Below are 25,307 nucleotides of genomic sequence, written 5' to 3'. Positions count from 1 at the left end.
GGGAGGGGATAGACCAATACAAAAACTGACTCAGGACTGAAAAATCTGTCAGTCTAGAAAATGAGAGAACAGACACATGAACTTGAGAGGCAGTCAGATGGTCCACTGGCACTTTTTCCAGAAGATTTCCTTATTTGAAGTAACAGTAATTTAGTTACAACTGTCTTGAACTTGGACACATTACCCAGCTGTCACTGGGCTTGCAGAAGACCTGGTAGAGCGTTTTGTTCTTTCAGAACCACAGGAGGTATTCTCCCTTTTTGTGTCAGACTGTGGCCGTATTGTGTGACAGACTGAGCAGCATGTCAAAGGAGGTGAATTCAGAGAGCGTATCGCTGTGTCCTTTGAGCACACCAGCAGCCACTGAGCAGGAGATGCTATGTATCTTTGGGACGGGGGACTTAGGGCGCTCTCTGGGCCAACGTTTGTTCCAGACTGGCTACAAGGTGGTGTACGGCAGCCGCAGACCCCACAGCTGTGGCCCATTGCCTCCGGGAACTCAGGTACAGAGCATGATGTCTGTTGTTTTTGTTGTTCTTGTTCTTATTTGACAGCTGATATCACAACATGTGAACTGAAGGATAGTCCTTAACCAAAACAAATACCCCGTATTCAAAGTGCATAGTTAATGCTGTGAGAAAAGCAGCTCTTCTAATCAGACTTGACCTTGTTTAGCTAAACATGTTTGCTGATAATTTGTGGACATGCAAGCATCTCTCCAGATGTTGCTGTTTTTGTTTGTGCTCTACATTGTGCATTGGTTTGTTTCTTGTCCCGACTGAACTAGAATGTCAAAGTAAATGAAACCATTTGTCAGCGGTCGTGTTACTATGTGTCATGGCCGTGCGTGACAGTTCTCCTGTGTTTATGTCTTGTGCAGGCGATGAGTCATGTGGCTGCAGCCCAATCAGCCAGGCTGGTTTTTGTTTGTATTCACAGAGAAAACTACAACTTCCTGGAGACGCTTGCACCTCAGCTCAAGGGGAAGGTACCTTGTGGCACAGTGAGATGACTTTGTGTGACAAAGCACTTGGATCATTTCTAACTTTTCATCCACTGTATTTATTTAATTGATTGGAAGGTTCTGGTGGATGTCAGCAACAACCTCAAGAAGAATATGTACCCCGAGGCCAATGCTGAATATCTGCAGAGGTAAGAGGAAACTAGGGCAGTAATGTAATAATATGAAATATTGGGATATCTCATGGACCATGTGGGTTGAATCACCTAAAAAAAATGTAAGAACATGAGGCAAATGATTGTTGTTTAATAACCAGGCTAATCCCTGGAGCTCAGGTGGTGAAGGGATTTAACACCTTGTCTGCATGGGCCCTTCAGAATGGACCTTCAGATGCCAACAGACAGGTAAAAGCTACATCTGCTTGTTGTGTTACAATCTCCTTGCTTGCATGAATACTAGGGGTCATGTAAAAGGCCTTATAGTAAAAACTATTACGTATTTGCATGCAGAACCACATGCATTTGACAGTCTCTGATATGTTCACACAGCAACTGCTGACCAAGAAGTTAAAAATAATAATCTCTTTCCTAAAGGAAAATATTTCCAACCAAATTATATTATTAACTCATTTTGAAGTTTTGATCAAACCAAAGCCAAGCGAAAGAGGAGAGGAGTCAGCCTCATGTCTTTCCTGAGAATGCTGTCTCTGTGGTATCCTTGAATCAATTAACTCCACACTCTCTCTTAGATCTAAGCATCCCGTCATGTGTTTTGCTCTCTCACTGCAGCATGTGTGTATTTTTCTGCTCATTTTGATCCAGTTTCGGAGTCCCAGTGGACAATAAATAAAAAATAAAAACCACAGGAGAACGCGTGTGTTGTGGGGAGTACATGTTTATGCACTGGACTATGTTTAATTTTGAGCACCATCAGCAACATTGCATAGGTGTTGAGCATTCCTATGACCACATTGACTGTCAGTGTGTCTCTGTTGGTTGATCATCATGTGTGTGAGATTCATAAACATAAATGTGTAAATGTAGAATGATGAAAACCTGCACTTCTCACATGGGGCGCTTCTTGAGCGTTAAAAAATATAGATTGTTTTTCTTACCTCTCCAGGTGTACGTGTGTGGGAACAGTCTTGAGGCAAAGCAGGCAGTAATAGAGGTGGCTACCAAATTAGGCTTCACTGTTCTGGACAGGGGGTCTCTGACTGCCGCCAGAGAGCTGGAGGATTTCCCTCTGCAGCTCTTCCCAGAGTGGAGGCTGCCCTTGCAATTGGCCACTGGCCTCACTGCCTTCTTCTTCTTCTATCTACTCATCAGAGATGTCATCTATTCGTATGTGGTGAATGATAAAGACATCTCCTTTAGAATCATGGCATCCTTGGCCAACAAGGTAAATCCTGTTTATTACCTTACAAATTAGCACATGGTACACTTTGAAAAGTCACCGCCAAATGTATCCCATAAAAAATGACTGAACAAATAAAAAGTTTTCACTTAAAACTCATGGTTTTTATCCTCAAAACAACTTCCTGTCTCCTTCTTTCAGGTGTTCCCCATCGTGTCGCTCATTATGCTGTCTTTGTGTTACTTGCCTGGAGTCATAGCTGCCTTCCTTCAGCTCTACAGAGGAACTAAATACAAGTCAGTAATCAAAATAGGATGCAATTATATTTAATCCCAGCAGAGAGGTGTGCAATTTTCTAATCATTTTTGTGCCATACTACTCAAACCCATGTTTCAGGCGTTTCCCCGACTGGTTGGATCGTTGGATGTTGTGCAGGAAACAGCTGGGACTCGTAGCTCTTGCTTTGGCTTCTCTGCATGTGCTCTACACTCTTATCATCCCTATCAGGTGTGTAAGAGCTGCGCATCTTCATGCCTCTTCATTAAACATATCTGGGACTGTTTATAACTGCTCACTAGAATAACATTGTTTGGGAGGATGTACATGGTCCCAAATATCATTGACTTTCTTTTGGTCTCTGGTCGCCACATCGTTGACAAATGCTTCATGTGTGGATTCAACTTTAAGCACTAGTTTTAGACTACCCATAGATGACATGTCAGGGTCTGGTTGCCTAGGTAACCCTTTCACATATATACAGCTATAATGATAAGGCTAAATCATGCTTTAATAAACTTGTGAATAATGTTAATTCAGCAATTCTTGTGAAGTCTTCATCTAGGTTTTATTTCAGATCTTAAAGAGTTATGCCCATCTGAATTGTCCACATGATTTTTCTCTAAATAATCATTTTTGCCCTCAGATATTATGTGAGATACAGACTGGCAGCACATACTATCTCACAGGTAAGACTTGGAAACATTATTAATCATACCTAGTTCCACCACTCCGTAAACAGCTGGTAAAAATGTTTACTGTGATTTTAAGATCAAGGAGAACAAAACGTCACCGTTTGACACCACCATGGCCTGGCGTACTGACTCGTACTACGTTATTGGGATTCTGGGATTTGGCCTGTATCTCCTTTTGGGAATAACTTCCCTCCCTTCTGTCAGCAATGTGCTCAGCTGGAGAGAGTTCAGCTTTATACAGGTAAGACGGATATAAAATGTAGTATCTAAAGTGATGTATCTCTAGCAGAAGGGGATTGATCTTTGAATTTGTTAGAAGTCTGGCAGCCAAGTTTTCAATGAGCTGGAAGCAGAAGAGGAGGGATTTATAGCAGCCCAAACATCATGAGATGAAAGCATGGAGCACTTTAGCAAGACCTGCTAGACAGTAAAGAAAAGAAAGTAATAAAAACGTTAACTGGAGAAAGCTTAGACCCAACGTTGCCTTGTAAACCTGTCCTAACAAGTTAATAGAATTGACCTGCTCATCCACTTATTTAGAAAATATAGCTGACTTAAAATGTTCTTATTGAATAAAAGAGGCCAGAATTATATACTGTACCCTGCTAACTTAAGTTGTGATTCAAAGACATCTACAGGGAGTGCAGAATTATTAGGCAAGTTGTATTTTTGAGGAATAATTTTATTATTGAACAACAACCATGTTCTCAATGAACCCAAAAAACTCATTAATATCAAAGCTGAATGTTTCTGGAAGTAGTTTTTAGTTTGTTTTTAGTTTTAGCTATTTTAGGGGGATATCTGTGTGTGCAGGTGACTATTACTGTGCATAATTATTAGGCAACTTAACAAAAAACAAATATATACCCATTTCAATTATTTATTTTTACCAGTGACACCAATATAACATCTCCACATTCACAAATATACATTTCTGACATTCAAAAACAAAACAAAAACAAATCAGCGACCAATATAGCCACCTTTCTTTGCAAGGACACTCAAAAGCCTGCCATCCATGGATTCTGTCAGTGTTTTGATCTGTTCACCATCAACATTGCGTGCAGCAGCAACCACAGCCTCCCAGACACTGTTCAGAGAGGTGTACTGTTTTCCCTCCTTGTAAATCTCACATTTGATGATGGACCACAGGTTCTCAATGGGGTTCAGATCAGGTGAACAAGGAGGCCATGTCATTAGTTTTTCTTCTTTTATACCCTTTCTTGCCAGCCACACTGTGGAGTACTTGGACGCGTGTGATGGAGCATTGTCCTGCATGAAAATCATGTTTTTCTTGAAGGATGCAGACTTCTTCCTGTACCACTGCTTGAAGAAGGTGTCTTCCAGAAACTGGCAGTAGGACTGGGAGTTGAGCTTGACTCCATCCTCAACCCGAAAAGGCCCCACAAGCTCATCTTTGTATGATACCAGCCCAAACCAGTACTCCACCTCCACCTTGCTGGCGTCTGAGTCGGACTGGAGCTCTCTGCCCTTTACCAATCCAGCCACGGGCCCATCCATCTGGCCCATCAAGACTCACTCTCATTTCATCAGTCCATAAAACCTTAGAAAATCAGTCTCAAGATATTTCTTGGCCCAGTCTTGACGTTTCAGCTTGTGTGTCTTGTTCAGTGGTGGTCGTCTTTCAGCCTTTCTTACCTTGGCCATGTCTCTGAGTATTGCACACCTTGTGCTTTTGGGCACTCCAGTGATGTTGCAGCTCTGAAATATGGCCAAACTGGTGGCAAGTGGCATGTTGGCAGCTGCACGCTTGACTTTTCTCAGTTCATGGGCAGTTATTTTGCGCCTTGGTTTTTCCACACGCTTCTTGCGACCCTGTTGACTATTTTGAATGAAACGCTTGATTGTTCGATGATCACGCTTCAGAAGCTTTGCAATTTTGAGACTGCTGCATCCCTCTGCAAGATATCTCACTATTTTGGACTTTTCTGTGCCTGTCAAGTCCTTCTTTTGACCCATTTTGCCAAAGGAAAGGACGTTGCCTAATATTTATGCACACCTGATATAGGGTGTTGATGTCATTAGACCACACCCCTTCTCATTACAGAGATGCACATCACCTAATATGCTTAATTGGTAGTAGGCTTTCGAGCCTATACAGCTTGGAGTAAGACAACATGCATGAAGAGGATGATGTGGACAAAATACTCATTTGCCTAATAATTCTGCACTCCCTGTATATAATCACACCACTTTTTACAATCAGAGGAACTGTCCTCCGATGGTCACTAAAACAAATGTAGGTTTTCCATCTTTGATTTATAGTATGTGATTCGTGCAAACTCATATTGGCACATCAGCGAAACAAAACTCTTGGCCTGATGAGTGAATCCTGTTTATAAGAAGAAAAACTTCAAGTCACAAGTGGAGGAATGAGAGTGTGGGATTTTTCCCTGGAGCTGGCCCACTGATGTTCCGAGCAATCCATCCAACAGATTTGTGCTTGTACAGAAGTTGGCATCTTTGCTTATTACTGGAATCAATTAATATCAGATAGAAAATGGAAAACATGCTCTCCATCTAGAGCAGGGGTGTCAAACATAAAGCCTGGGGGCCAGAATCAACCCGGTGAAGACTCCAAACCAACCAACTGGATGATTTTGGAAAACAGAACATTTGGACATTTACATCTGTATTTTCAAAAGTTTTACAGATTTTCCTGATGATAAAGAGATTCCCCGTGGCTATCCATACAAAGCCAAACTAATTAAGTTATAGATTTCTATAATTTAAAGATGTCACAAAGATAAAATGTGTTTGACATCCCGGATCTACAGTAAATGAGTATTTTTGCTAGTCTCTGGTTTACTCAATCACGCTTAAAAATAAAAACAAAAATAACAGAAGTTTCAAAACACTTTTTTTTTTAAACAAAGAACAAATAAACACAGTGGTAGGAAAGAGCATTTCTGTGATATTTAATCTGTCAATTTCTCATAAAATGAATACAATAAAGCTCATTGGTAAATTTAATTTGTTTCAACTGATCATCTCTTCACTTGGCCAGGAAAAGCTGCAAATGACAACCAGATTGATGATTCAGTTAACACACGGATGCTTTTTATGAAATATCCCTCGTTGGCACTCACTTCTAATATGTCTGCTGGAGATGCTTTCAAGTGCACCCTGAAATTTTCCACGTACTGCTACTCCACTATTGCCCCTATTTATACTCGAGGCTGCTGAGGAGCAGTTAGTGTGAAAATTGACAGAGAGGCTACTGCGCCTTCAAGGAACGATTCTGGCAGAAAAATTGTTTGGTAAATTGTTCACATTGTGTCTAATTTGCAAAGGTACAAACTGTGACTGGCAAGTACAAATGTGGATAGGAAAACACACACATGGGCCAGGCAGCTGTGTTAAAGTTCCCACTGGAAACAAACTGTCAGAAATCTGTTAGTTATATTTCCCTCCTTCTCTTTCTAACTCTGTCTTTACTTAAACAGACACAAATAATGTTTACCTTTGTTCCCACTCTGACCAATCAAAAATGAAATGGGACACACTACAGGGAACAAACTCATTCATAAATGTATCTGGGTCATGTCAAGCTCATATTCTTATTCCACCCCTCCCTTTACTCCAGCCCAAATTAGAGCAGAGATTTAAATGTTAAGTTATGCATCAGATGTAATTTGGGGGCATATATTATCCTGGGCCTCAGTCCTAAGGCTTTGTTCATGTGTATATAATGTATTTAAATGTGCATAAGTATGTATGTGTACCTTTATGTATATGAGTACACAAAGTCAAAGAGTGCATGCGTTGCACATATGGAGCTATGTCTCTATTAAGGTCAGCTTGTCACTGCAGTTTTTGACTTCATATAAAAGAAAAGAAATTGTCTTTTATCTTTATTCTTTTTTTTTATTTTATTCACATTTATCCTTCAGCACCTCTCTCCTCTGAGTAGCTGAGGCATTCACACACAGACGACATGTTCCTTATGCATAGATGCAAACAAGTCTGCCAGAAAGAAAACTGACTGCACATCATAACATCAGTGCTTTCTGAAAATAAATGGGTGAATGAAATGTAACATGATGAACCTGTTTCATTGTTTTACTGTCTTTCAGTCTAAGCTGGGCTACCTGACACTGTTCTTCTGTACATTTCACACCTACCTGTACGGCTGGGATAAGTTTCTTCAGCCTTCATCCTACAAATGGTTTATGCTCCCTGGCTACATGCTTAGTCTGGTGGTGCCTTCCGTGGTGTTAGTGCTCAAGCTGCTTCTCCTCCTGCCTTGCGTGGACAGCACTCTCACCCGGATTCGACAGGGCTGGGAGAGAACTGATCCCGAGCAAGAACGCAAAAAATTACTCCTAACATAAGGCAATGGCACTGCAGGTACAAATGAATTATAAACACAGACGCAAAGGCATAGATGTCATAGAGCCAGGATTATATGTTTACAAGAAAACTGTTCAGTGTTGTAAACGTGGTACATGTAAAAGCAGCTTTCCTTTGCCTTTGTGTTCGCCTCCATTGAAGCTCAATAATTTCCACATCCAGAAGTGTTACACAATGTAATCTGAGATTCTGTGTTGTGTCCTCTATGACATCCTTATAAAAAATAAAGAAAAAAGAAAAAAAACTATCAATCTGAACTTGCAGTGTGTAGTGGGTTATGTTTATTGCATTTATAGTTACGTATTTGGTTCTCACTGCTTTTCCTTTGTTCTTTATTGTTAAACACCCATTATGTTAATTGTAACCACTGTAAATACTCTTTAAAATAAACAGCAGTGTAACAGACCAAGATTGTCTTGTCTTGTCTCTCTTTCTATATCTCTTTCTATCCAGAAGCTCAAACTTTGGGAGATTTCCCTGCTGAGTTGGCTGTGTCTCGTTTAGTCGTCTCGATCTGATCCCTCTCCAGGGTTCATCCCTCTGGCTGATCAGATAGCGTTCTCTCAGAAACATTTGGCCTGAAAACCAGCCTTCTCCCCAGTCACCGCTGGATCTCATCACTAGGAAAGAGGAATTTAAGACTCCTCCATCCCCGTCGTCTGTTGAAAGAATCTATTGTTGGGTTGTGTGATCAGGAGATATTTTATTTTGTATTCTCATAATCAGTTATCATTGATTAATCATTTACCATTGTTGAATCTGTCGACAGATTAATCTCTTAATTACATCTGTGTTACTCTGAGCAAATATTAATGTACACTGACTGTTTATGGAGGTTCTGTATCATTCTTGTTATCTGCTTAAGTTGTTGCACTTTAGTGCAGTCACACCGTTCAGACCCACCAGTCCTGTTGGGCCCAGGTCCGCCTGCGTTTAGTTCTGCACGTACACCGGCCTGTAACCACATCCACGCACTTATGTAACACACGCACGTTCACCTACACACTTAGTAATAATAGGAGGGTCGTCTGAGGACAGTTTCTCTGATAGATACACTTTCACAAAATGCACAATGTAACACACACTTGTTTTTCTCTTAAGAGTAGCAGTTGATGTCTATATAAGGGAAAACTCTTTGATAGGCGGGGAATTGTTATCATTTGTGATCATTTCCAGTAAAGATCCAACTGTGATGTCATAATGGCAATATAAGGAGACGGGATGGTCCAGTTGACGAAGGATTGGATTGCAAATTGTCTTTCCCACACTGACTGCGCAAAGTGTGTAATAAAGGTCACTATTTTTTGACACCTACTTCGGCCTGGGCTTGCTTTCTTCTCTTCCCTAAATCGAACGAACCATAACAGTTGTCACAGTTCAGATAGTCCCGTGATGTTGCGCTGCATCAAGTCATTTCCTGAAGTGAGTAACACGTAAACACGTAAACGTCATTTTATTAGTAGCTGTAAATGAAATCTAATCATGACAAGTACAGGCGTAGATGTGAAAGAATGTATTCAAAGTAAAGGATACACCATTCCTGTGACTCCTGCTGAGTGTGATGGACGCGCAGTGAAGGAAACTTAGGCACAGGTTAAAGTCCAAAAAAAAGATTTTTTATTTAACCCAAAAAACATAATTGGTTAACTCGTGCAAAAAGAATCAAAATCTTGGGCCCATAAAAGAGGTCAAAATAACAGAACTCTTCTCAAAGTTGACAGCACTACTGATAACTCAAACAAACTGACCTAACTTAACGAGACAAAGGGGAAACTTAAATAGTGGCTGACCAGCCCACAAAAAACACGAGAAGGGATAAAACACACAAAACCTAACTAAACCTAGCATAATGAACTCCAATTCCCCCCCATGGTCCCGAGTTATGGCATGAACCAATTTGTAGTCTTCCTTTAAAGCTCGCTCCGCCCCTTTTCCACCTCTTGGCTCCTTAATCAAGGGACTGGAACAGCTGCAACTAAGGTAACTCAGAAAACAAAAGATTAATCATACATAACAGTGTAAACTAAAATGTGCGCACTTATTTTAGAATGCAGTGTTATGTGGATATGTGAATTAATTCTAAACCAAAACCAGTTATTTATTGTCCTGTAAATTAATTCCCATATGTAAAGAAAGACAAATGTGAATGCAATGTTACTTATAAGCCTCTACACTAACATGGTGGGTATTACCACTGTGTGGCTGTAAGTGCAGCCATCACACTGAGATAAAAACCTTCCGGTCTCATAAAGTTGCCTTTTAAATGGGCCTTATCAGTTAAAGATCTATACCACTGCTGGTGGTGTCAGTCAAAGTTGAACTTTTTGCCCTATCCATAAACGGGTGAAGTGATAACAACTAACTTGAGCCAGTTAGGATATGAAGGAGTGCCCTTATAACGCCATCTAATAAGGACAGTCCAAGGAATGCTATCTCCTGGTAATGATAACACTTAATAAAGCAATAAAAGGACTCCAGAGACAAAATATAAACTAAGAGGCAGTTTTATTGCTGGGAGTTACAAATGAAAATACAAAATACAACGTCTTGACGTGGCAAGACATGAACCACATACACAGAACTTCAAGCTAGACACAAGAAATGAAACAGGGCACACAGCGCAGAGAAAACTCAGCGGCAAGACTGACATGAAGACTGACGACATGACAAGAAACAGAAGGAAACTGAGGACTTAAATACACGGGGGAGGCAAAACAAAACATAACACACGCAGGACAAGAGACTATCAAAATAAGACAGGAAGTAACACACAGTAAGACCCAGACTAAGACATGTGAACTAGACAGTGGGATATGACCGGGCTGAGGAACAGAGAAGGAGAGAGGGACACATGGGGAAACATAGGTAAACATGGAGACGAGGCCGACTTTCACAGAAGTCAATGAGGACAAAACAAAAAACATCAAAAGCAACCTAACAATGTCAAACAAGACTAGAGACTCAAGAGTAAACCGCACAAAGCTCAAACGTAAATCATCTTCTTAAGGTAAAAATGCACAATAAAAATCAAAATGCTGGGTCAAAAATTCAGGACCATGACCATGATGCTTTCCAAGCAAATACTCAAAACACCAATTACCTTCTGTTTTGCAAGATGCTAGAAATAAAGCAAGTGCTTGTTGGCACTGATGTGTGATGTCCATGTGAGGGATTGTGTGTTTTTGTTTGTTTTATTGTGACATCCACAAGAAAATAGCTACACACCTGGGAATACCATCAGCTGGAGGGCACTGGAGTTACAGACTTTAGAAAGAGTGCTGAACAGGCACATGCACAGATAGACCCCAGGTGGTGCTCAAGCACCTGACCCTTTGGGCAGGAAAGTTTTTTCTCCCACATGTGTCTATTTTATAATTTTACATTTTAATTTCAAAGTAGTCCCATGGCATCAATTCCTAATTGAAAGCATGTAATGCCCAACAATTGTGTTTTTATAATTCTGCAATGCCGTACACCCCCTGGCCCCTGCATCGCCTTTCCTTGTTGTCACAATCAGTTGCTCGTGCCATTGAAGAGCTCTGAGGAGCAGCGTCACATCTCAGACCTGCTTTTACTGATTACAGACAGGTAACATTAGTGTCTGCACTGGCCTCATCCACATTTGTTATTGCTATGTAATTAAAAACCTCTAAAACACATCAATTTAGGCAGTTAAACATTAGCAATTATACCGCAAAATTAGCTTATCAAATGCAAGGTACTTTAAAATGCACAAGAGAAGTCACTTTCACTCTTTGTATGACAGCAGAAATAATTACGTGATCATTAGTCTAATATTTTGGAATGTTCAAAACTGAACTATTATCAGTACCATTGTTCATTACATTATTATTATCATTATGAATGCCTTAGTGTAATACAGAATAACCATTAATTATCATGTACAACGTTAACTTTGAATTTACCGATGACAGCTCTATGCGAACAAAGGACATGTTATAAAACAGCAAGACAGAGATCGACAGCAGGCGTCCCTCTTCTGTCCACGATCACGCCATCAAACAGTGAGGAAGATGAAAGAACAAGTAGCTTATATAAGCAAGTAATAGCTGTGGTCCTGGATACCATTCGATTTTTTAATATATATGCCACCAAAATTTGGCCTTTATTGTGTTGTTAGCTATACAATGTAGCATCAGCTACAACTCTTAGGCATCACTTTGAGAATTTTCCATAATAATTTCATATCTCACTGTTTTATTTCCCTTAGTCAAACGTTTTGAGCTCATTAGTCTCCCGTTTATCAGTTCATGGTTTAGTTGAGTAGTAGTACAAACCAAGGAAGTTTCAACTGAACTGACCTTCACCACTGTAGAATTATCATCATACTGCAGATTACAGCAAAAAAGAAAAAAGTAGGAAAAAAGAAGAAGTGGATGAAGGAAGTGAACACACTGACACAGACAAACCGCCAGAAATGGGGAAGAAGTATATAAAACTCAAACTTTCACAGCATTCACAACTGCTGCACAGACAGTACCAGACACAGATTTCAAGGTAAGTTGAGACATTCAAAACTGGCATGTGTAAGAACGTAACCTTCATTCTGTTATATACAAAACTTCATTTTGTTTTTACAACGAGCAATACAGGTGAAGTATATAATTTACGCCTCTATTGTTTATTGTAGGAATCCAAAGCAAGCAGTAAACTGGTGTCACTAGTCTTGAGAATAATTCGAAAAAACTCCATTTATATAATTAAGTATAATTTGTGCTTGTATTAGATGAAGCTGTTCCCTGTACTGGTGATGCTGACAGCATGTGCTGCAAGACCTCAAGGTATTTTGGTTTTTTCTGAACAAAGTGAATACAACAGCAGATTTCTACGATGTTCATGTATTTTGTTATTCACTTTTAATGATACTTTGTTTTTTAATGACGTTATTAAAATTTCTAGCCAATCTTTGTAACAAGACTGAGAAACAAAAAGGATTTACATACATTTAAAATTTGTATTTTTAATGTTGTTTCTTTCTGGCTTCATGTGAATTTGACTCATTGAAAAAAAATTGTATTTCCTTCTTTTAAGTTTTCTTATTAATCTTATTAATTTCTTATTAAATCTGAGTGTTGGCGGGACCCCGCGCACATGCTTCTCTGTGTTCATAATTTCCTGCATTTTCCTTTTTCGTAAAAAAAAGCAAAACCACTTGAAAAGTGTCTTCCTCTTTCTCTCTTCTCAGATTTGTCTGGTAAAATGTTCACTTTCCCACTGGAATCCAACAGAGCTCATGTGAGGCTGAATGCGTCGAGATTGGATTTCAGTTCTTTAACACTCTGTCACAGGTAGCAATGAATATGTATGCATTTCCTATAAGAAGCAACTGTATCTCTGATTGTGAAATAAGTCATCCTTTGCCATGCCTACAGATCATTTACAGACCTTAAAAGAGACCACGTTTTGTTCTCTCTGGCTACACCTGTTCATTCCAATAACTTCCTGATCTTCTGGGATGGTACAAATAAAGAGATTGAGCCCCATATCAAGGACAGGAAAGCTGAATTTGGAGGACGAGACTACAAGCCAAACATGTGGCACTCTATCTGCACCACGTGGGACTCTGAGTCTGGACTGGTGCAGATTTGGTTTAATGGGCTACCTTCGATTAGGAAATTTGTCAACACTGGAACAAACATCATAGGACCTGTTATAATAATTTTAGGACAGGTACATGTTTTATTGATAAATTATAAATACTTATTTAGATTCAGTCAGACGCTGTATATACTAATAATGTACTATATGTACTATAATATACAATGTAGTTTTAATCTATTGTATCTCAAACACTGCATTCTTTACAGGAGCAAGATTCCCACGGTGGCGGATTTGACATTAAGCAGTCTTTCGTTGGCATGATGTCTGACGTCCACTTGTGGGATCACATCCTTTCCTCCTGTGAAATTCAAAACTATGTGGATGAACTAAACTTCACGCCAGGGAATGTGTTGAACTGGAGCGCACTGGAATTTGAGATCATAGATAGAGTACTGATAGAAAATAAACTCATGACGTGTCACTAATCAGAAAATTACAAAGTCAAAAATCTGGTCAAAAAAACTACTTTGTTTTTATGTCCATCATAAAGAATATTTGATGATTTTTTTTAAACCCTTTTACGATAATCATATGAAAGCGTTACACTGGTCGCTGTGATTACGTTACATGTTGGTTAATTCATGAACAACATTGAGAACAAAAACTGGTGAGCATAAATATAAAAAATAAAAAATAATTTTACGAATTTCTAATTGTAAATTTATTGTAAAGTGAACAATTCATCAACTTGTGCTATAAATGTTTTTCTAGTCAGTGCATGACAATAAAATGTATAAAAAAAAAAAAGAAAAGAAGAAGAAGCTTTTTTTTGCCAAAATATCACCATCAGCACTGTGTCACAAAGTGCAATCGACAGAGAAGTCCAAACTTCTCCATTAAATCTGAAAACTCTGCATCTCTACTTAAGTATTTCAACTTAATCTAAAAGGTGGTGTTTTAGATGTCGCCCTCTACTGGCCCAAACTGATAAATGCAGTTTTTTTCCTTGTTTTGGCTTTTTAAAAAATAATCAGATCGTTCGAGTACTATTTGTGTAATTTTATGATTAAATGGACCTATACCATATACACAGAAGACTCTGGGATTTTTATTGTTTATGTGAGTAGTTCCTTTTTGACAGATGCCCCACAGTGGTGCAATCTGTGAAACGCACAGATGAACACACACTGTGTAAGAACACTGAAAGCTGTGTTTGTTTTATTTGTTTAGATCAAACATGACAAAACACATAAAAGTGTTTTTAGATTACCATAGAGCTGTTTAACGCACACATCTATTAAATCTTCATGTATTTACAATACAGAAATGGCATTGCCATGAAAATTGTGTTGCTATGTTCAGTTCAAATGTTCAAACGATCAATGAGTGTAAGTAAACAAGTCCAAGGAGCACATGCAGGAGCAAACAAGTGCTTTGCTAATAAAATGGGGGGAAACGTGCACTCACGTGGACTTTTGATTGCCGTGCAGGTCGTTCTTCAGCCAAACAAATACTAACTGTCAATAAAAGTCAATAAAACTACTTCTGCCTTTCATGCGTCCAAAATCAAAGTGAAAGTACAGAGACTTGATCTGTAAATGACTGCAGAATATCAGCTCTGGTAGAAAAACAACTCACCAATCACCTCTATTTTTGATATTTTTGTTGGGAACTAAAGAGAACCTCTTGAAGGCCCGATTCTTAGTGTTAGTGACCTTCTGCATTTCCACTAAAAAATAAATAAATAAATAAATTCAACAGTAAATTTGCATTTCTTACATGTAACTTAGCACTGGCTGGAATTAAATAGGACACAATAATGCTATAAAGTGCGTAAGATATTTTAGTTTGGACCAAACTGTAATGCAACTGGTGACCAAAGTAGGACTTACAGCTTTATTTACACTCTCCCACTTTCAGAGGCTCAAAGGAAGTTTATCAAACTAATATAAGGATTGTTTTAATATGACAATAGGATGAAAATTCTTTACTGTCTGGAATCCAGAACCCATGAACATGTGTGTTTCCTGGCTTTAGATGCTCTCCAAGGCCTTTATAGCAGCCACATTCACTTGCTGCTTGTTTGTGGGTTTTTCAGCCGTCAGTTTTGTCTTTGGAAACTGAAAAACTAATTAAGTCAAGTTAAATTTGGTTTAATCTGTCCAAAGATTTGTTTCCTGTGCATGCTCTTTTACATATTTTCTGGCAAAGTCTACTCAGCCATTTTTGTTCCAAGTGTAACCAGTTGTTAGCACTTTGTAAACTCTCTACATTTACGCTCAGGAAGGTTTAGCTTGATTGCAGACTTTAAAAATAATATATCTGCTTCATTGAGATTGTAGTTTCTTAACAATGGTCTTCCAGGCCTTTAGGCATTTAGTGTGCAGCAGGTTTATTTTATTTTTCACCCTGATGATGGTCATAAGATGCAAGAAAAAGCTACCAAATTACAAGTTTAACACTTTGAATTATCTCCAGATCTTTTATCTGTTAAATCTGACATGAAATATTGAATAAACAGATCTGATTTGGCCATGAAACTACTCATATAGATAATACAATTTTATATAATATATAATATTGTATTATACATTGTCGCAGGATGCCCTGAGCTACAGAAAACTTATTTCTAAGTCAAATATTAAAAATCTAAGCAATGTTTGATTTGTAATATGAGTAGTGTCTTTGTATTAGATGGCACTGTGGCTTCTATTGTTGATGCTGGCATCATTGCTGCCAGTCCTAAAAGTACAGAAGATAAATATTAAAATGAAACTCAAAGAAAATTCATGCTGATGAAAATTGTGTGCAGGATTTAGATGTGTTAAGTTTTAATGCTTGTTATCGCTTAGTGGTTTGATTTAAGGATGAAACTAACATTACTAGATCTTAAACCCATGCCTCCTACAGCAACAGCAATAGATAAATTATACAGGTTGTCCATAATTGTATATCTATTGTTTTATAGACTGTATTTTGACTTTTGGCTGCTCCATAAATTCACTGACTTGTTGTGCACTAACAAGGAGTTCACCAGGCTAAGTAAACAAGTCCAATGTCCAAAGGCATGTCAGAGATAATGAAGCTTTGGAAAACATAAATTTCAGAGTGGATTAGCGGGAATTTTGGCAGCTCACAAGGACGAAGTTCATATTTTTGGTAGAGCAGCTTTTAAAATGTTTAATGTTTCAGAGAAGACATGCATCTAACTATTATATTCTATCATATACTTCTATAGACTGTTTTAGACTGAGATATGACAACAACACAACTCATTTGTGTGTCTAGAAAGGAGGGGAAAAAATGACGGCCAAGTCCTCACTAAAGCAAAAGTACACTGAACTACTTTTGTTTCACAGGGTAGATAATGCTCATTTCAATGCTCTAAAGTAATATTGTTTTAAAGTAATATTGTTTTAAAGTAATATTGCTACTACAACTGCTTCCTCTTGCCCATAGTGGCCATAAAGAGATCTCAGTTAGACAAAATAACAGGATCTTTCAATGGTGCACTTTTGTACAAAATGCCTCTGTGTTACTGGACTCACTGTCTATGGTCATACAAAGGAGGGAAAAGAACTTTCGAAAATATCAATTTAATCTGACTAACTCAGACTCCCAAGCTTTATGGTAGCATAGAAAGAGGACTATGGAATTCACTTTTCATTGGAGAAGAGACCTCTTCTCAGCCATTATAATTAGAGCAGTAAATACACAATGTCATGTGAAGCATCCTTTCAGAGACTTGAAAATGTGACCCACATGTTTCAGATGTTAGAATGACATCGTAATACATTATTTTTACTATTGCTTTCATAAATCCTAGTGCAGTCGAGCGCAATAGGTCACCGAGTGCAGTAAACTGATGGATTTTACATTTAACACCTTTTTTTTCCTTCACAAAAATGCAACTATATAGTATTCAATGAGTAAATGACATGGTATATCAAAATGTCTATTAAGTGTTACGGGTCTACTGTTCTGTGGTAGCAAGTTGTTCTTCCATTTAAAATTGGTTGAGAAATTTTGAGACTTTCAGCCTAATGAGAACATTAAATTACTGGTTTTGGCTGCTGGTCCGGGGATCTCCTGCCCAGGCCTCCCCAGTAGTAACAAAACAAGTACAAGTACAATACTTAATTCTTTTTTTAACCAGTGTTTGATAGGATTTTAGAGAATTGACTAGAATTAATTATACGTTTGCTTAAGTGTGCTAAAGCTCTTTCTGAGACGCGTTCTCTTTTTGTAATTCACTGTAAGAGTTTGAGGCCTTAAAGGAAGCAATTATAAAGTAGGTGAAATTGGGGGTCAATTAATCAGAATGGTTAAAATTCCTACAAAGTTAATGCAACACTTTGGAAAAAACCCTTGTATCAAAATCTGTACTCCAGTCATGTTGATTGTTTGATTTAAAATCCAGAGGTTGTTTACAGAGGTAATATTACAAAATGTGCTGTGTTCTTGATCTAAGGGTAGGACAAACCCAGAGTCAATGACCTCAATGAAGGAGACCTATTTTCACCAACAAACACTGCCACTATAAAACTCACTCCCTCGCTGGCCTCATGCAACACAACCTCCTGAGACTGAATTCAAGGTAAGACATGATACACAGGGCAAATTAAATTAATGCTTTCCACACAAAAGTTTTAAAATTTTTCTGCCTGCATTATATATTATAGCAGGTTGCCTTAAGTGACAGACACCTTATTTCCATACTAAAGTTGAAAGGTGAACATTTGAGCAATGTTTGTTTTGAATTATTGTATTTTCTTTGTATCAGATGGCACTGCTGCTTTTACTGGTGACGCTGACAACATGTGCTGCCACTCCTCAAAGTAAATTTATGTATTAAGTCATTAAACACTACAGGGAGTGCAGAATTATTAGGCAAATGAGTATTTTGTCCACATCATCCTCTTCATGCATGTTGTCTTACTCCAAGCTGTATAGGCTCGAAAGCCTACTACCAATTAAGCATATTAGGTGATGTGCATCTCTGTAATGAGAAGGGGTGTGGTCTAATGACATCAACACCCTATATCAGGTGTGCATAAATATTAGGCAATGTCCTTTCCTTTGGCAAAATGGGTCAAAAGAAGGACTTGACAGGCACAGAAAAGTCAAAAATAGTGAGATATCTTGCAGAGGGATGCAGCAGTCTCAATATTGCAAAGCTTCTGAAGCGTGATCATCGAACAATCAAGCGTTTCATTCAAAATAGTCAACAGGGTCGCAAGAAGTGTGTGGAAAAACCAAGGTGCAAAATAACTGCCCATGAACTGAGAAAAGTCAAGCGTGCAGCTGCCAAGATGCCACTTGCCACCAGTTTGGCCATATTTCAGAGCTGCAACATCACTGGAGTGCCCAAAAGCACAAGGTGTGCAATACTCAGAGACATGGCCAAGGTAAGAAAGGCTGAAAGACGACCACCACTGAACAAGACACACAAGCTGAAACGTCAAGACTGGGCCAAGAAATATCTCAAGACTGGTTTTTCTAAGGTTTGTGGACTGATGAAACGAGAGTGAGTCTTGATGGGCCAGATGGATGGGCCCGTGGCTGGATTGGTAAAGGGCAGAGAGCTCCAGTCCGACTCAGACGCCAGCAAGGTGGAGGTGGAGTACTGGTTTGGGCTGGTATCATCAAAGATGAGCTTGTGGGGCCTTTTCGGGTTGAGGATGGAGTCAAGCTCAACTCCCAGTCCTACTGCCAGTTTCTGGAAGACACCTTCTTCAAGCAGTGGTACAGGAAGAAGTCTGCATCCTTCAAGAAAAACATGATTTTCATGCAGGACAATGCTCCATCACACGCGTCCAAGTACTCCACAGCGTGGCTGGCAAGAAAGGGTATAAAAGAAGAAAAACTAATGACATGGCCTCCTTGTTCACCTGATCTGAACCCCATTGAGAACCTGTGGTCCATCATCAAATGTGAGATTTACAAGGAGGGAAAACAGTACACCTCTCTGAACAGTGTCTGGGAGGCTGTGGTTGCTGCTGCACGCAATGTTGATGGTGAACAGATCAAAACACTGACAGAATCCATGGATGGCAGGCTTTTGAGTGTCCTTGCAAAGAAAGGTGGCTATATTGGTCGCTGATTTGTTTTTGTTTTGTTTTTGAATGTCAGAAATGTATATTTGTGAATGTGGAGATGTTATATTGGTTTCACTGGTAAAAATAATTGAAATGGGTATATATTTGTTTTTTGTTAAGTTGCCTAATAATTATGCACAGTAATAGTCACCTGCACACACAGATATCCCCCTAAAATAGCTAAAACTAAAAACAAACTAAAAACTACTTCCAAGAACATTCAGCTTTGATATTAATGAGTTTTTTTGGTTCATTGAGAACATGGTTGTTGTTCAATAATAAAATTATTCCTCAAAAATACAACTTGCCTAATAATTCTGCACTCCCTGTAGGTGTGAGAAATCTGGTCTGGTTATCAGCATCACGGAAAGTTACTGATCATTTTATTAATTTATTTCTCTAATTCCTTTAAGACCTGGAAAGTAAAATGTTGACCTTCCCAGAAGCGACAAACACAGCTCACACGAAGCTGTTAACAACAAAACAAGATTTAAGTGCTGTAACTGTCTGTCTCAGGTAATGTTGAATATGCAAAATCAAATAGTAATAATAATAATAATCATCATCATAATCATAAGCATCATCATGTATGTCAGTGTCTTGTCATTGCTTACAGATCCTTTACAGACCTCAGAAGAGGCCACCCTATTTTCTCTTTGGCAACATCGCTTGCTTCCAATGACTTTCTGATATTCAAACTAGATGCAAGTGATTTGTTTGATCTGTGGGTCAGGGACAAAAATGCTGAATTTGCATTGCAAGACTACAAGTTGAACACGTGGAATGCGATTTGTTCCACTTGGGATGCTACCTCTGGAATAATTCAGCTGTGGGTAAATGGAAAGCCTTCCAGCAGGAAATTCGTCAGCTCTGGATTCAACATCAGTGAACCCATGTCTATTGTTTTAGGACAGGTACAGTTCAAACTCACTGTGACTGGTGTACAGTTGCTATATTAGATAAAGTACAGTGATTTGGTCTGAGAGGTTAATTATGTTAGCTTAGCACAGAGCGATGGGGAAACAGAACAGGCTGAAGCTCTGGATCTGTAACCAACATACTAGTGCTTCAAGTTCACTTTATATTAAAGACAAGAATTAAAGTGAAAACCACAATTTTATATTTAACAAAAAGAGTATAAGACCTGACAATACTTGTCTGGAACCTGTGCTGATATCCATAAGGAGTGCAGCTCCAAACTTCCAGTGAAGCATTTTTCCTGGTTTGGTTTTAGTATTTTTGGGATCAGCATTGCTTTAGATTTCCCCATTTCCATTTTATGTAGGTACTATGCTAAGGTGACTCAGACTACTTACAGTGGCTTGCAAAAGTATTCGGCCCCCTTGAACTTTCCCACATGTTGTCACATTACAGCCACAAACATGAATCAATTTTATTGGAATTCCACGTGAAAGACCAACACAAAATGGTGTACATGTGAGAAGTGGAACGAAAATCATACATGATTCCAAACGACAAACACAGCTCACACGTGTTTGTCACGTAATTATTCAGCCCCCTTTGGTCTGAGTGCAGTCAGTTGCCCATAGACATTGCCTGATGAGTGCTAATGACTAAATAGAGTGACAATGTGACAAAATGTGGAAAAGTTTACAAGCCAAACCACTGTACGTTGGACAAACAATACTATTATTATGTTATATAATTAAAATGTTTCGAAATTTCACAGCATTTATTTATTTATGTTTTCCAAATATTCTCATTCTCCTTATTTGTGACATTGTGTCAGTCAGAAACAGTGCAATATAACTGTTAATTCAACTCTTTGCCATTTCTCAGGAACAGGATTCCTATGGTGGAGAATTTGATATTAATCAGTCTTTTATTGGCATGATATCTGATGTCCACATGTGGGACTACACCATGTCTTCCTGTGAGATCCAAAACTACTCAGATGAGCTGAGCTTCACTCTGGGGAATGTGCTGAACTGGAATGCTCTGGATTTTCAGATAACAGGAAGAGTGTTGATAGAAGACAAGCAATACCGTTACTGTTAATACTGTTAATACCAATTTTATGCCCAATGTAAAGAATTTTTCCAATCTATACTATTAATATGTTACACAATAAAAATGGTTTTAAAGCGTATATTGCATTTTTTATTACATAGTTTGGAGTTTTCAAAGCTGGGCTTTGTGTGTAATGTATTGATACGTACCCCTTTTTCTTCTCTGTTTCATTTGTAAGAATGAAATGCACACTTTTGTGTCACTTATAATTGACAAGATTGTCAAAACAGACTCTACTCCGCATACTCTAACTTATTTCTATAACCCAAAGACATGAATGTTAGTGACTGTTGATTCAAACTTCGCTATAGGCGTGAAGGGGAAGTTTTCAGATTCCTAGGATCTAATCCCATAAGTTGTAAACACACGTGCGGGAAGTAGGAACATGGAAATTTACAGAAACAATGACTGCCATAAAAAATTAACCATTTACAGCAGCAGCCATGGTATAAAAGGAACCATTCTGCACTGTTAAAAAACAAACCATTCACAAAAGGACCCAGAGTATAGAAGGCTCTATCCTGACACTGTATCCAAGGTAAGATATGATTTTCATATTGAAACAAAATGTATTGCATGTGCAGAAACCCTTTTACGTGTATTGTGGTGCGGATGATGAAAGTGACATCAGATTTGTTTGTATCACCAGTACCAATAAACAATGTGAATTGGTATGTTTGCATGTCTTTGTAGATGCTGCTGGTGCTTCTACTGGTGATGCTGACATCGTGCACTGCAATCCCTCAAAGTACCTTCTATTTTTTTTTTTATCTTAATTATTAAGTATTTAACATATGCAACCAAAATTAATAACAATGAAGGTGTATTAGACTTAGAGTGTGTAGCCTACTGTGTTGATAAATACTAACATTAGAGGTGTCCATGTTTACCATTTTAGATATATACTCCTTCATCCTTATTCAAAAGGAAAGCAGGAATAGATGTCACGGTGCTGGGTCGGTGACCTGGTGTTTCAGTTTTTTGTATTATTATTTTTGGTCTTGGATTTCATCATGGTGGCTTATGACTTCTAGTTTTGTATTTCTAGCACTCAAGTTCTTCTATGTTCTGTAAATTTTTGTTCCTGTGTCCTCGTGTTCAGTGTAGGTTTAGCTCAGTGTCAAGTCTGTGCCTGTCGTGTGCTTCCTGTTTTACTTTGAAAGTCCTATTTCATGTTAGAGTTTCTAGTTTCGCTTCCCTTGGTCTCGTCATGAACTCCCAGTTTAGATCATCCTTCCTAGTTTGAGTTTTGGTTTTATTTTCTAGTGCTCAAGTATTGTGTTTCTCAGTTCCTTTTCTGCCAGTGAATAAAAACTGCCGCCTTCGGGTTTAATACTGCATCTCAGTCCTGCATTTGGGTCCATAGACTGCCTGCTACACAGCTTACGATGACAAGAGACAGAATATGTTTAAACACCACACCTTACGTTCACTTGGCAAAACTTATGGCTAAACCAATTTTCTTTCCTCTCAAATTCTATACCTATTATTGTAAAAAAAAATTTAAAATTCATTTGATACTTAGTGTTAGAGGCAGGGATTAATTCCAAATATGTCAGAAATAATCAAACAATGGCAAATATTAATATGCAGTGATCTGAGTTTCCAGCTAGAATGTTTCAGGGCACACAGATATGGGCAGGTATTATGGAGGGAAAATTCGAGCTTTTAAAGGTTGCATTTAACATTTTCACTACCAATTAAATTTGTATACATTTCATTTGAATGCACATTGGTAATGATAAAATATTGCATAAATGAAAAATCATATTGCATAAATCATTGCATGTCTGCAATATGTTTTCCAAAAAAAGCTCATTATTCTTCTATTAGACTTTTTGTCATCTGTCATAAAAACATAAGAGTGAAATACACCTGCTAATTCATCTCTCGGCCATTTCTCAGGAACAGAATTCCTATAGTTAATATTTAATGTGAATGTGAAGTGTTGTTGTATTGTGAAGCATTAGCTGCACTAGTGCTGTTGCTCTGTGGAGGGCAAACTTTGCCGTAAAGACAAACAGCTTCAACAAAAATCATTCTTCTGTTTTGATTTTAGATTTTCTCAAATATTCTTTTATTAATTCATTTTTATTATAGTATGCTGCTTATTACTTCCTTTTCTATTTGCATTATTCATATGTTTCTCTATTTTTTTAAAGATCTGGCAAATAAAATATTCACCTTCCCACAACAAACCAATACAGCTCATGTGAGGGTGACTACATCAAGACAAGATCTGAAGGCTGTAACCGTGTGTTTCAGGTATTTTTAATTAAACAAACTGAATTAAATAAAGAAACATGTAACTACCGCATATCAGACTATTAAATCCATTTTTCACTGCTTTTAGGTCCTTTACTGACCTCAATAGAGACCATTCCTTGTTCTCTCTGGCTACACCCTCTGCTGACAATAACTTCCTGATATTCAAGAAAGCTGCAAATGGCTTATTTGAACTGTGGGCCAGGGGCAAGTTGAATACAGTTGAAGGGATTGCCTACAAGTTGAACACATGGCATTCTATTTGTTCCACTTGGAACGCTACCTCTGGACTCGTGCAGCTGTGGGTCGATGGAGTCCCCTCAAGTAGAAAATTCACCAGCTCTGGATCCAACATCAATGGACCCATTATCATTGTCTTAGGACAGGTACCTTTACAAAGCACCACACATAGAAAGCTTTTACTTTATCTTCAAACAAACAGACACTGACAAATATAATACAAATTCAAAATTTGATCCATTTGTTCATGTTCATGGACATGTGGTTCATTGCGGCATAAGAGCGTTTATATTTAGAGTATGTTTTGTGGGCTACATGTTACATCCAATATATGTATAATATACTCTGGGGCTAGAAGAAATTATACATTTGAATACTAAAACACATAAATGAAATACTCAAAGTTTATTAGATCATACAATTTAAAGATGTGTCAGTGATATCACCAAACTGTTTTTAGCCAGTGATTACAGCTTGACTGATGTCTAACTGTAGATGATTTTGCTTGAGACCATACAGTTAGGTATATCAAAATATAACAATACATCTTCTAATTAAAGTCTTTGCCATTTCTCAGGAACAGGATACCCATGGTGGGGGATTTGACATCAATCAGTCCTTTGTTGGCATGATATCCGATGTCCACATGTGGGACCACACCCTTTCCTCCTGTGAGATCCAGAACTACTCGAATAATCTGAGCTTCACAGCAGGCAATGTGCTGAACTGGTATGCGTTTGAGTTTCAGACAGTTGGAAGAGTGCTGATAGAAAACAAACAAGAGTTGTGTCAATAGGCAAGAATTCTGAATTCTTATAAGATTTTAAAAATCAATATCTGAAGTTGGATTTTATGTTTAAGTCAAAGGTTTAAATTTTAATTTTCTGAAAAAGTACAAAAACTTTACTGTCTATGTGTTGCAATGTAAATGTATATATCTAAAATCAAGTCTTTTTTTTAAGAATTTTTACTTTTCGACACTATTTCTTTGTTTTTTATATTTGTCTGATAATTTTTTGGCGTAACTGCACTGTTTCTTTGATCTTTTTGTTGTATAGTGAGTGCTGCATTACTGACGTAAAATTTTACAGCATATTTTTGAAAATGCTCAGTGTTGAAATAATTTTTGACAAATATGTTATCTTTTTATACATATAACAAATTGTGTTACTGTTTTCCATTTCAATTATCTATGTATGTTTTTTTTACTAATTGTGTACTGGAGGCATGATCAAAGCAAGAAGTTTTGCTTTTTATAATAACATTTAAATTCTATTCAATATGCATTAATTTCATATGTATGTCTTTTGTAATAGTATGATAATTCAACACTTTTACTGGACAATCGCAAAAAAAGCAGGAGAACTGGGTGGTGTTATAAATACCATATTAGTGGACCGTGGCCAGAGGTCTCATTGTTGAAGAGTGTCATGAAATCAATATCCTTAG

At 38.0% G+C, this 25,307-nt stretch overlaps 4 protein-coding genes across 4 annotated transcripts; all 4 read left to right on the top strand.

Moving 5' to 3' along the window:
* Positions 1-73: 73 nt before the first annotated feature.
* Positions 74-8,000, top strand: LOC308405471 (metalloreductase STEAP4-like). Its single transcript, XM_080896146.1, has 10 exons — positions 74-503; positions 881-988; positions 1,082-1,152; positions 1,278-1,365; positions 2,084-2,362; positions 2,519-2,613; positions 2,714-2,824; positions 3,240-3,282; positions 3,365-3,529; positions 7,386-8,000. Exons 1-10 carry the CDS (start codon positions 303-305, stop codon positions 7,641-7,643), a joined length of 1,419 nt encoding a protein of 472 aa, XP_080752272.1. The 5' UTR covers positions 74-302; the 3' UTR covers positions 7,644-8,000.
* A 4,143-nt stretch (positions 8,001-12,143) lies between these two features.
* Positions 12,144-14,259, top strand: LOC308405988 (mucosal pentraxin-like). The gene is made up of 5 exons (XM_080896800.1): positions 12,144-12,180; positions 12,410-12,464; positions 12,869-12,971; positions 13,056-13,353; positions 13,491-14,259. The coding sequence occupies exons 2-5, from the start codon at positions 12,410-12,412 to the stop codon at positions 13,707-13,709; spliced, it is 675 nt and encodes a 224-aa protein (XP_080752926.1). The 5' UTR covers positions 12,144-12,180; the 3' UTR covers positions 13,710-14,259.
* Positions 14,260-18,007: 3,748 nt separating this feature from the next.
* LOC308405989 (jeltraxin-like) lies at positions 18,008-21,341 on the top strand (the record flags this gene model as incomplete). Its single annotated transcript, XM_080896801.1, has 4 exons — positions 18,008-18,062; positions 19,736-19,838; positions 19,939-20,236; positions 21,123-21,341. 4 exons carry the CDS (start codon positions 18,008-18,010, stop codon positions 21,339-21,341), a joined length of 675 nt encoding a protein of 224 aa, XP_080752927.1.
* Positions 21,342-21,879: 538 nt separating this feature from the next.
* Positions 21,880-24,654, top strand: LOC308405478 (serum amyloid P-component-like; the record flags this gene model as incomplete). The annotated part of the gene is made up of 5 exons (XM_080896155.1): positions 21,880-21,891; positions 22,047-22,101; positions 23,516-23,618; positions 23,707-24,004; positions 24,436-24,654. Exons 2-5 carry the CDS (start codon positions 22,047-22,049, stop codon positions 24,652-24,654), a joined length of 675 nt encoding a protein of 224 aa, XP_080752281.1. The 5' UTR covers positions 21,880-21,891.
* Between the last annotated feature and the right edge of the window lie 653 nt (positions 24,655-25,307).

This window comes from Rhamphochromis sp. 'chilingali', assembly GCF_963969265.1.
Source record: "Rhamphochromis sp. 'chilingali' genome assembly, chromosome: 11".
Taxonomy (NCBI): Eukaryota; Metazoa; Chordata; class Actinopteri; order Cichliformes; family Cichlidae; genus Rhamphochromis; species Rhamphochromis sp. 'chilingali'.
Note: the sequence above shows the minus strand (reverse complement) of the source record. Positions and strands in the feature narration are given on the sequence as shown.